Source organism: Sus scrofa, chromosome 1 (assembly GCF_000003025.6).
Source record: "Sus scrofa isolate TJ Tabasco breed Duroc chromosome 1, Sscrofa11.1, whole genome shotgun sequence".
Lineage (NCBI taxonomy): Eukaryota > Metazoa > Chordata > Mammalia > Artiodactyla > Suidae > Sus > Sus scrofa.
The window spans coordinates 20,522,585-20,534,913 of NC_010443.5; the positions used below are offsets into that span (position 1 = coordinate 20,522,585).

General features: G+C 40.1%; 1 protein-coding gene across 16 annotated transcripts in view; it reads right to left on the reverse strand.

Annotated features, from left to right (window-relative positions):
- Positions 1-12,329, reverse strand: part of UTRN (utrophin) — a 533,664-nt gene that overhangs the window by 8,321 nt on the left and 513,014 nt on the right. For 13 of the 16 annotated variants that reach the window (XM_021072273.1, XM_021072283.1, XM_021072259.1 and 10 more), the window contains 4 exons: positions 9,098-9,256; positions 8,481-8,721; positions 5,611-5,719; positions 3,258-3,350 (listed from right to left, as the gene is read on the reverse strand). In XM_021072273.1, the coding sequence (XP_020927932.1) occupies positions 3,258-3,350; positions 5,611-5,719; positions 8,481-8,721; positions 9,098-9,256 (602 nt within the window). The remainder of the gene's footprint in view (positions 1-3,257; positions 3,351-5,610; positions 5,720-8,480; positions 8,722-9,097; positions 9,257-12,329) is intronic. The other 3 variants (XM_021072289.1, XM_021072254.1, XM_021072326.1) reach the window with 1 other exon arrangement.

A 12,329-nucleotide genomic window follows, 5' to 3' on the forward strand; every position in this document is an offset into this window, starting at 1 on the left:
TTATGGCGCAGTGGTTAATGAATCTGACTAGGAACCACAAGGTTTCGGGTTCAATCCCTGGCCTTGCTCAGTGGGTTGGGGATCCGGCATTGCCGTGAGCTGTTGTGTAGCTCGCAGACATGGTTTGGATCCCATGTTGCTGTGGCTCAGCTCTGATTCGACCCTAAGCCTGGGAACCTCTAGGTGCAGTGGGAGCGGCCCTAGAAAAGGCAAAAAGACAAAAAAAAAAAAAAAAAAAAGAAAGAAAGTAAACTAAATATAGAACTACCATTTGATCCAGCAATCTCACTCCTGGGCATCTATCCAGAGAAAACCATGACTCGAAAAGACACATGTACTCCAATGTTCTTGGCAGCACTATTTGCAATAGCCAAGACATGGAAACAACCTAAATGTCCATCAACAGAGTAGTGGATCAAGAAGATGTGGTACACATACACAATGGAATATTACTTGGCCATTAAAAGGAATGAAATAACAGCATTTTTAGCAACATGGATGGACCTAGAAGTTTTCATGCTAAGTGAAATCAGTCAGACAAGGAGACACAACATCAAATGCTATCACTGACATGTGGAATCTGAAAAAAGGACTGACTGAACTTCTTTGCAGAACAGATACTGACTCACACACTTTGAAAAACTTATGGTTTCCAAAGGAGACAGTTTGGGGGATGGGGGATGCGCTGGGGGTATGGGATGGAAATACTATAAAACTGGATTGTGATGATCATTGTACAACTACAAATGTAATAAATTCAGAGTAATAAAATATATATATATAACCTTGAGTTAAAATGAATATGAAGGTTTAATCTGCTCATCTATGATGGGTGTTACAGAGCCTAGTAAATAAGTAAAAATCTGATAGCACATGGGCTTCAACTGACTCCCTTAAGCTTCTGCGATACTCTATAGGGCCAAAAAACTCTGTGTGTGTTTGTGTGTGTGTGTATGCATGTGTGTGCATGCAAACATGGGCATGCACACACTGGCACAAGCATGCTTTTCAGGGGATGAGTGTGGAGACATATGTATAAATATGATTCAGCACACTTTGAGAAGTGAAATTACAAATAATAACCTGGAAAATTATGTACTCCCAAACACAAATATATTTATGCACTTGTGGCAACTCTCACATGATCTTTAGGCAAATGCTTCTGGACATTCGAAGACAATATTTTGAATAGCTGTTTCCACTTTCCATTAATGATGGCATTTTGTAAACTGTAGAGTGGTATAAATCGAAGCATACTTCTTAAACGAAGTCAATATAGCTTATCTATCATACTCTAGATAATGTCTTTTTCTTCATTTAAAATGGCATTTTCCTACCAAAAAAATCCCTTAAAACAGAAACAGATTCAAAGGTTCAGAAACCAAACTAATGGCTACCAAAGGGGAAACATGGGGGGAGGGATAAGTTAGGAGGTTTGGATTAACATACACTCTACTGTATATAAAATAGGTAAGTAACAAGGATCTACTACATAGCACAGGGAAACCTACTCAATAAGCTGTAATAGCCTATATGGGAAAAAAATGGATATAGGTATATGTGTAATGAATTTCCTTTGCTGTACGACCAAAACGAAATACAATATTATTAAATCAGGGAGGGGGAGGGAGTGGGATGGATTGGGAACTTGGGGTTAATAGATGCAAACTATTGCTTTTGGATTGGATTAGCAATGAGATCCTCTGTGTAGCACTGAGAACTATGTCGAGTCACTTATGATGAAGCATGATAATGTGAGAAAAAAAGAATGTATACATGTATGTGTGACTGGGTCACCATGCTGTGCAGTAGAAAAAAAACTGTATGGGGGAAATAACAATAAAAAAATTTTTTTAAATTACAAGTCAAATCTACTCCAATAAAATTTTTCAAAAATAAAATGGTATTTTTGGAGGAGAGGATGGAAAACGATTAGATAAGAGGCTGTTTTATATACGTATGTATTTTATATATGTATTTTATATGTGTGTATATGTATGTACATATGTCATATATGTACATATATATACACACACTACATATATATGATATATGATACATGATAGCATATATACATAAACTAAATCTTTTTGTTTTTTTACTTTTAGGGCTGCACCTGCAGCATATGGAGTTTCCCAGGCTAGGGGTCTAATCAGAGCTATGGCTGCCAGCCTATACCACAGCCACAGCAATGCCAGATTTGAACCACATCTGCAACCTACACCACAGCTCATGGCAACGTAGGATCCTTAACCCACTGAGCGAGGCCAGGGATCAAACCTGCGTCCTCATGGATACTAGTAAGATTCGTTTCTGCCGAGCCATGATGGGAACTCCCATAAACTAAATCTTAGTGTAAAGCTGATTAGATTTAATTACCCTAAAATTATAAATATATTTATAAATAATATAGTCATACTTCTTTAAAAGATTATTTAAAATATAGTTATAGCATTAAGTAGTATGTATGTGTAACAGGCAAACTTTCTGTTTGAAACAGCAGAAATGTTTTTGATAAGAGCTCAGCAGAAACTGCAAGGTGGCAAAGATGCTGAAGTCAAAAATGTTTGGAAAAAAAATCAATAAATAAGAATCATTATAAATTTTCCTCTGAGATTTGAACTGTTTTTATTTGGTTATTTTCTGGCTCTTGGTTGTTCATTTGAAAAATTCACAGGTTCCTAATCTGTGATGCCTTAAATTGTTTGGTCTTTATACAGTGACTATTTTATTAACCCGGAGAAAAGAACCCTAAAATATCAACCCCTCCCCCCAAAAAAAGAAGGAAAAAGAAAGAGGAAAATTTAATAGTAACGCCTTTCTGCATCTGAATTTGATGGCATCAGAAAACAAAGGTCTGAAGAAAAGAAAGGAATTACATTAGAAAAGGCAATTTTGCTAGTTTGGCATGCCACTGAAAGCTCTCTGAAATAACACGCGTTTCTTACCATAGCCTGTACTGAAGAGGATAACTTCTCCTCAAAGGCAGGCTTGTTTTATTTGTCTCATGTTATCACTCTAGACATCTCGAAGAGAGGGGTTACGCCGTCCCTGCACCCGGTGATGTGATGCTATCTAGGCTGGGCATCATTTGCTTTGTCGACATATGGAATGTCTGATTTATCTTCAAATAATATTCAGTCGTGTTTCTAATATTGGTTTTTGTTATCTTACCGAAGAAGACAAAGGGCCCCATGCAGAAAAAAAGAAAGGGAAGGGAAAAGCAGCGCCGGCGCCCGATGGCCTTTAGTACTCACGGGAGCAAGATGGAAACGTACTGTTGATCTGCTCCATAACCTCTGTGAGGTCTGTGCTGGTGTCACGAGGTGGGGCCAGCAGGTCCTCTGCTGCTGTGACAGCGGATAAACACAAAACAAAACAGCAGACTCTGTGAAATTAACGTCCAGTCTTCCACCAAAACCCAATTTCACGGAGAAAATACTAGTACTGGCCTTTAAGTATCAATGCGAATATAGTTCGCACTAAAGAGGATAATTTTAGGAAGAAATTCCAAAATCACTTTCGTAAGAATTTACGTTAACAAAAATTACATGATAAAAATGTGTTAATTATTTTTTCCCTTTCTATAGGAAAAAAATCCATGTACCCAGGGAAAATTCGTGAGTGAAAAAAAAAAAAAAAAGTAATTTCAATTTGTTAGAATTCCGCTATTTTGCTTTCCAAGTATTTTTTTTCATATGAGAAAGATAGTCTATTAATTTATTTTTCTTCCTTCTTTTTGGAGACTTCAGGATAGGCTAGCGTACACTGCCATTAAACTAGAGGTATCTTATATTTTACTTTAATGTTTTTTATTCTAAAATCAACAGCAAAATAATTCTTATTTAAAAATTAAAATGTGGGAGTTCCCGTCGTGGCGCAGTGGTTAACGAATCCGACAAAGAACCATGAGGTTTCGGGTTCGGTCCCTGACCTTGCTCAGTGGGTTAACGATCCGGCGTGAGCTGTGGTGTAGGTTGCAGACGCGGCTCGGATCCCACGTTGCTGTGGCTCTGGCGTAGGCCGGAGACTACAGCTCTGATTAGACCCCTAGCCTGGGAACCTCCATATGCCGCGGGAGTGGCCCAAGAAATAGCAAAAAGACTAAAAAAAAAAAAAAAAAAAAAATTAAAATGTTATTTCCCTATATATATGTAGTGTGTGTATATATATGTATATATATATATGTCTTATGTATGTACATATATATACACACATATAAAATACATATGTATATAAAACAGCCTCTTATCTAATCCTTTTCCATCCTCTCCTCCAAAAATACCATTTTATTTTTGAAAAATTTTATTGGAGTAGATTTGACTTGTAATTTTTAAAAATTTTTTTATTGTTATTTCCCCCAAACAATTTTTTTTCTACTGTACAGCATGGTGACCCAGTCACACATACATGTATACATTCTTTTTTTCTCCCATTATCATGCTCCATCATAAGTGACTAGACATACTTCTCAGTGCTACACAGCAGGATCTCATTGCTAATCCATTCCAAAAGCCATAGTTTGCATCTATTAACCCCAAGTTCCCAATCCATCCCACTCCCCCGCCCCCTTGGCAACCAGAAGTCTATTCTCCAAGTCTATGATTTTCTTTTCTGTGGAAAGTTTCATTAGTGATTACAAAAAAAATTTTTTTATTAAAATATGGAATTCCTATTGTGGCTCAGTGGAAACAAACCAGACTAGTATCCATAGGATGAAGTTCGATCCCCAGCCTCACTCAGTCGGTTAAGGATCTGGCATTGCTAAGAGCTGCAGTGTGGGTCGCAGATGCAGGTTGGATCCTGAGTTGCTGTGGCTGTAGCGTTGGCTGCCAACTTTAGCTCCAATTCGACCCCTAGCCTGGGAACTTCCATATGCTGTAGTTTCAGCCCTAAAAAGAAAAAAAAAAAAAATTAAAATAATACTAATATTTTGGTTTTCTTCTGAGTAATGTAGCAAAAGATATCCCAGAAACAGAGTAATCTGGTTATAGTATGTGGTCCCCAAGAGAATTTTAGAACCTGAATTCTATCAATAATATGTCATTCCAGAATGCTGGTTGACAGAGCCCTTCCTAGCATCACAGACAGGTCCCCACTGTGACCAGTGACAGGCTGGGTGGGGCTTTAGCCTCAGATGGGGATGGCAGAGGCAGCAATGTCTGCAGGAACTAGCATGGCAAAAGCAGAATGCTGAGTCCTCAGCCCTGGGCAGAGAAAACCATGTTTGGTATAATATTCTTCAGTATTTTATTCTGAATATGTACACATATGAAATTTTAGAGACAGAAAATTTCCTGGAAAAAAAAAAAAAGAATCATTCATAAGGCAAAGAAAAAAAAAATTTGTTGCTCACCCTCAAAGGAAAGAGCTCTTTTTCATCTTTCACCAAAATTCAATCTACTACTACACCTTATATAAGCAAGTGCATTATAGTTTGTTACTCTAAACTGCTGGCTTTTTGGTACTGTTACAATGGCTTTGTACTCAGCTGAGACCAAAGATAACACAAATTCCTTCAAGCCTGAAGGCACCCACATGTAACAATGCCATTTAAAATGATAAGCAAGTCAATGGCATAGCCCAGAAAGGAGTCTTGGGGACACAGACCTGCTTGGTGGACCTGTGGGCTGGGATCTGGATCCAGCGAGTAGTTTAGTGCTGACTGCTGAGGTGAAGCCCAGGGAGAGACGCCGTTGATTTGGGAATCAGATTCAGGCTGGAATCACATTCAGGTGTTAGAACAGAGGCATGATTCAAATGACTATTAAAGAAAACATTTCCAGTTCTAGCTTCCCCTCTCAAACTATGGATAAGTAAATCATCTAACGTTCTTTGCCATCAGTCATTTTAGCATCACTAGCATTCATCCCAGAACCAAGTGGTCCTTCCCTTTCTGTCCGGGTCCCTTAAAGAACTCACTTGGTTATAAGGCAGTTATGATCCATCCCTCAATTGTTCTAGTATTTTTATGTCAACAAGTGAATTTAGAAACTTGTTTCATTCATCTTTAAAAAATGAGCACTGCTTCTCATACAGTAAATGTATCCACTTTCAAAATCAGCTCATTTTTAAATTTAAATCAACATTTAAGGGCAATACTGGAGAATGGTTAAGAGCACAATTTTTTTTTCAAGCTTTATTGTAGTTAATTTACAAGGCTGTGAAAATTTCTACTGTACAACAAAGGGACCCAGCCATACATATACATATACCCATTCTCCCCAGATCCTTTTCCCACATAGCTTATCAGAGAATACAGGGTAGAGTTCTGTGCTATACAGCAGGTCCCCGATTGGCCAGTTGTTCCATATACCTAAATGAAGACCACAATTTGGAATTCAGCTGCTTGGCTACAAATTCAGCCACTCAAGAGCTGTGCAATTCTGAGCAAATTTTCTAGCAGTCTGTGACCTGTACTCTTAATTTATAAACTCAGGATGGTGATGAAGGTGCTTAAAAATGGTGATGGATACATTGACAAGTACTTGGTCAAATGAGAAAAGTGTGATATGTTATACAAGGAATGCAGAAGTACAATGTTTTTGATGCTGCTTTTTCCATTAAATTTCTATTAGCTGAAGCCTGGTAGTTTTGCTAGTTTTCACTATCAGGGTTGAACTTCCCATCAACTTCTGGCATTGATGCTAAGTCATTAAGAAGAGATAAGCGCTCTACAGTCTGGAATTGAGAGAGCCATTTAGACATCCGATATCTCTAAAAGCATTACTGTGCAATCAGAAGGCTCATAAGCCACTAGGCAGCTCTGTAAAGTGGGAGGAAGGGAGCAGTGGGAGGTGAAGGAGAGCAGGGGAGCCTTTGGCTCTTAAGAGCAGCAACAGGCTAAGGCGTATCTTCCTTCCACAATTCTACCTACGTGCTAGGTCGTTAACAATAACACTTCATATTCTAAATAAGCGATTTCAAGAGAAATGCCATCCCTCACCTAGGCACCACTTAGAAACGCCAAATTCACCATACTAACAAGGTAGGTTTTCCAATGTATGGGAGTGGCACCGAGGTTAAGAACCAAACATTCCAGAGGACTTAGAGAAAGCCAGCCAGGCCCTGGGGGAACTATTCTTTTCCAGTGATGCACAATTTCAGAGTGAAGTAAGCCTTCCCCAAGGAGTCTCACACAAAGTCTGAAACAGTGACAGACATACTGAAAGTCAATGGCCAAAATATATGGTGATCTGCAGCTTGCTGTGTACGTAATGTAAAAATTACTGTTCTGAATGCTTCTGACAAGTTAAAAGATACCGATAGCAACTGTGAAAAGACGGTTTTCTAAAATTTGAGAAAATCACTGGAGAGAAAGTTGTTTCTGCCTTTGATTCAATAAATCATTTCTAGAGAAAGGCATTCCTATTTACTACCTAGAGGCCCCACACGGCACAGGCCAGAGCAAAGGGCAAAAGAAGACACGCGTGTTGACATCAGGGATTCTTCAAGAGAGAGAAGTTCCAGACCCATCTGCTGGGATTCTACGCAATATACACCTGCTGCAAAAGCATCTTCACTAGTAGTTCTGTGACATGACTCCTGTTCTTTAACCGTTAGACGTAATCAGGTACTCAATTCCCCATAGTGTGATAGTGTGTGTGTCTTTATATATGATACTATCTTGTTATACATCATACCGTCTTGTTATGGTCCCTAACAAGGCTGCAGGTACCAAAAAGGCAGAAACTCTATTTGATGCTTATTTTATATCCTGAAGAACGATGTTTTTCAAAATTGCAGGCCTATTATCCATTGATGAGTTATAAAACTGAATTGGTTGGTTCTGACCAGCACTAAGTAAGAAAGACAGAGGAAAAATGGGAGGGAAGAAGGGAGAAAGAGAGAAACAGAGAAAGGAAGAAACGATGGGAGAAAGGAAGCAAGGAAGGAAGGGAGGAAGGAAAGGAAAAAATAGAAAATAAGGGACTTTATAACAGTAATTAGTAGTTTGTATTCATCATACATGTATGCATTCATCATAATGCAAATTGTATTTTTTATTGTCAAGAAAGTTTGCAAACAACTGCCATAAAACATGGTGCTGTGTTAGGAAATAATAGCTGCAAATTAATAAACATCTGTTTCTTAATTTCCTGAAAGCAGCTCATTGGAAGGAGGCTTTAGCATAAAGAGTTCAGGTCACTTCCTTTCCCTTAATCTCACAGATGTTTCCCAAATGTAATTTATGCAGATGTATGTTATAGGATCTTTTCCCTTAAACTATTCAGAGCTGAGATTGATTTCAGTCTTAAAGAAGAATGCGCCATTCCGTCCTAAACTAGGAAAACTCATTTTTTAGTGCCAGTGAGGATTTAATGCTTACGTTTGAAGGTGGATTTCTAAGCTAGTCTAAATCAACTCTGGCCATGAGGAACCGGAAGTAAACCTCTTTACTGCTGCAAGACAAGCCCTGGGGAGGTGGGATGGGGGCAGGTGGCCTGGGGAGGGGTGACACCACATTCTACACCCTCTACCTGTTCTAGCAGCTGCCGAAGTCGGTGCAGCTGAGACTCCAGCTGTTTATTGTGATCTTCTAAAATCTGCATCCTAGCCTCCAGCCGACCTTTGTGCTGCCTGAGGAGTTTGGCTTCTGCTATAAGTTCTGAATCCTCGGACGTGTGATGAGGAGACACAACCGAGTCTGGAGGGGAGCCTACAGGGAGGCCCCTTCTCAGGTGCTGCTCTTTCAGCTGCTCATACTCCACCTGCAGATTTCTAGTGCAGAGAAGGGAAAACTGGAATTAGTACTGGGTAGCCCGCAATATTCTCTCCAAAACGGTCCATGAGCCTCAAATGACACCCACGCTACTTATATCCTCCTAGGTGAACACCTTTATAACAATGAGATAAGCAAGCATGAATCAAACTGAGGCTTTGAGTAAGCAAAGGTTCTAACATAATATCCGGGAATCCCGAAAAGCAGCTGTAAGCGACAGCCAGCAGCCCGGCATGTTCATGCCTCCACTGTGCTTCCCGGAAAATAGTTCTGAAAAGAGGATGGGTAAGGGCCATGTTGAGGTGAATAAGAAAGAATTCCCCCATTAGAAGTTTCCCCAGGGTGACACATCTTTTTCTCCCAGGTCAAGCACACCTTTGCTCTTCCTCCAGGTCAGCAATGATCCGTTCCAGTTCTCCTCGTTCTTCCCTTTCTACCGACTTCAGGATCTGGGCTGGACTTTGGGGCTGGCTCACCGGGGACTCGCCTCCGAGTGTCTGGCAGTACTGCTGGATGAGGGCATGCTCGTCCTCCCTAGGGAGACAAAGGAGACACACACAGAGCTCACATCTGGATGTAAAGGAAGCAGAAACAATGATGGTCAGACTGGCTCCTGGGCCAAGACGGCCTTAGAGGCCGGTGTCTCCCCAGGACCTCCCTTTAAAACTCCAGGAGGATATTTTACCTAATAGTGTATGTATACTACACATACCAACATTCCAGGCTTTGCCTTAGTCTAACATGTGTGTCTCACAAACCTCAGGAGAGATATTTCCCTCAGCAGAGGATGTAAAACAAAGTAAAACACAAGAACAGTTAACATAAATGCTTTTATATAGACCAAGTCAATTAACGGAGCATCAAAAAAGTAGAAGACTGTTAATTAAAAACAAACTGCTATAGGAGTTCCCTTGTGGCTCAGTGGGTTGGGGATCGAGCACTGTCACTGCTGTGGTTCTGGTCACTGCTGTGACATGGGTTCGATCCCTGGCCTGGGAATTTCTGTGTGCCGCAGGTGTTGCCAAAACAAACAAACGAACAAACAAAGCTACCATAGACTGAATGTTTCTTTCTTATCCTCCAAATTCGTATGTTGAGGCCTAATCCCCAGTGTAATGGTGTGTGGAGGAAGGGCCTTTGGGAGGTAAGTAGGTCATGAGAGTGGTGCCTCCATGAACAGGATTAGTGTCCTTATTAAAGAGACCCCCAAGGTGCTCTCTTCCCCTTGGGCCATGTGAGGGAACTGCAAGATGACAGCTGTCTGGGACCCAGGAAGAGGGTCCTCATCAGACACCAAATCTGCTGGCTCCTTGAACTTGGACTTCCCAGCTCTAGAACTAGAAGAAACATAAATGTCTTGTCATTCGTAAGCTGCCCAGTTTATTGTGTTTTGTAATAGCGGTCCCAAACAACTAGCTGATTTCACTGTCTTTAGCATGTGATTGAAAGCAATTTTGTAATGCTCTGTAACCCAAAGGAGGGTAGAAGATAATCCTCATATTCTTTCATTTAAACAACTTAGCACAAATTATAATTGTAGATACTTATAAAATAGCTATAGCTCTTTGACTTGATTTTATCAGCCTGTTATTTCTAGAATCCATCACTCTGCCTTAAACAAGGAACTATATTTAATTCACTTGGGATCTTCTGCTTTTCTAACTATTTGTCTAGTGAACTAGATATATCAATAATGTGGTCGAATCTAGTGACTGACAACAACAGAAGCATAACAAAGTAGACCAAGTTGATATGTCTACAGAAACGAAATGCTTATCAGCAAGCCTGGACTCCGTTTCCTTCTTTTAATAGAGATCTGACTATACTTGTAAAGGTACAAATGACAGACTTCTTGGCTAATGCTAGGAGAGTCCTGTGGTAGAATACCATTGGCAGATTGTACCTGGTCTATTTTGATGACTTTTGGAAAACAAATCCTGGAATCTATGGCCCTAAAGGATACAGCTTCAGAAAAACATCTTGCAAGCTAGGTAGCTATCAGAGTATAAAATGGAGCTACTGGTGACAGAACCAGCTTCCTTCTGTGTCAGTGAGGTGACTACAAATATCCCTTAGAGACTTTGTCTATTTCACTGGGGGCAGAGACGTCCTAATGCAGCCAAAAGGAACCTGGTGAATGGTATAGATAGTCCTGGACCTTTCACTTATGTGCTAGGGCTGATAGTAAGCCCTGATACTGCTGGGATCTCTGCTTCTGTGAGTCTAATTTGAAAATCCAACTCTGTGTTATCGCAGTTTACTCTGATAAAGAGGGGACATGAAATTGCATCTGAGAGGTAGTAAGTCCTTAGAAAATGCATGTCCTGAGCACTGAGGTCAGAGCGATAGGAAGAAGCAAATGAAAATAATGAGTGTTAGGCCTGCAAAACAGCCAAAGCAAAGGTTCAAATGAGCCACTTGTTGATTTATTGTGCTTCCTTTATCAGTAGACCCACCTAACCTTACCTTCCCTCTACTATCAGATGAATAAAAAGAAGGAGGAAGGAGCTCTGGCAACACAGTGAGACACTGGAAATAAGAGACACAGATGGGAAGGATGGAAACAAGCTATGGCAGCATCCTTTTATTACCTGTCCTGTGAAAATGCAGTGTCACTGCGAAATAAATAAGGGAGCTTAGAGAAGAATCCCATGCTTGCTCCTAAATATAGAAGAAGGAGGATAAGAGGAGAGAATGGATCCTGCACCACCACACAGCAGCAGTGTTTGAAAGCAGAACCAAAAGTTCCTAGGATGCCCACATAGCAAAATCAGACAGGAACCTGGCAAAGGGGTATGTGTGTGTATGTCTGGAAGTAGGAGAGGGCCTTTTCCTGATAGGGAATAAACAGCCAATTTATTTTTTTTATCATTTATTTATATATACATTTTTTTCTACTGTACAGCATGGTGACTCTATTTACCCCAAGCTCCCAGTCCCTCCCAATCCCTCCCCATCCCCCTCGGCAACCAAAAGTCTAATCTCTGAGTCCATGATTTTCATTTCTGTGGAAAGGTTCATTTGTGCCATATATTATATTCCAGATATAAGTGATATCATATGGTTTTTGTCTTTCTCTTTCTGACTTACTTCGCTCAGGATGAGAGTCTCTAGTTCCATCCATGTTGCTGCAAATGGCATTATTTTGTTCTTTTTTATGGCTGAGTAGTATTCCATTACGTATGTCTACCACATCTTCCTAATCCAATCATCTGTCAGCAGACATTTGGGTTGATTCCATATCTTAGCTATTGTGAATAGTGCTGCAATGAACATGCGGGTGCATGTGTCTTTTTCAAGGAGAGTTTTGTCCAGATATATGCCCAAGAGTAAATCAGTGAAACTAGAACACGCCCTCACACCATGCACCAAAATAAACTCAAATGGCTGAAAGACTTAAATATAAGACACCATCAAACTCCTGGAAGAGAACATAGGCAAAACATTCTCTGATACCAACCTTATAAATGCTTTCTCGGGTCAGTCTCCCAAAGCAACAGAAATAAAAGCAAAAATAAACCAATGGGACCTAATCAAACTGACAAGCTTTTGCACAGCAAAGGAAACCAAAAAGAAAACAAAAAGACACAACTTAGAATAGATTTAC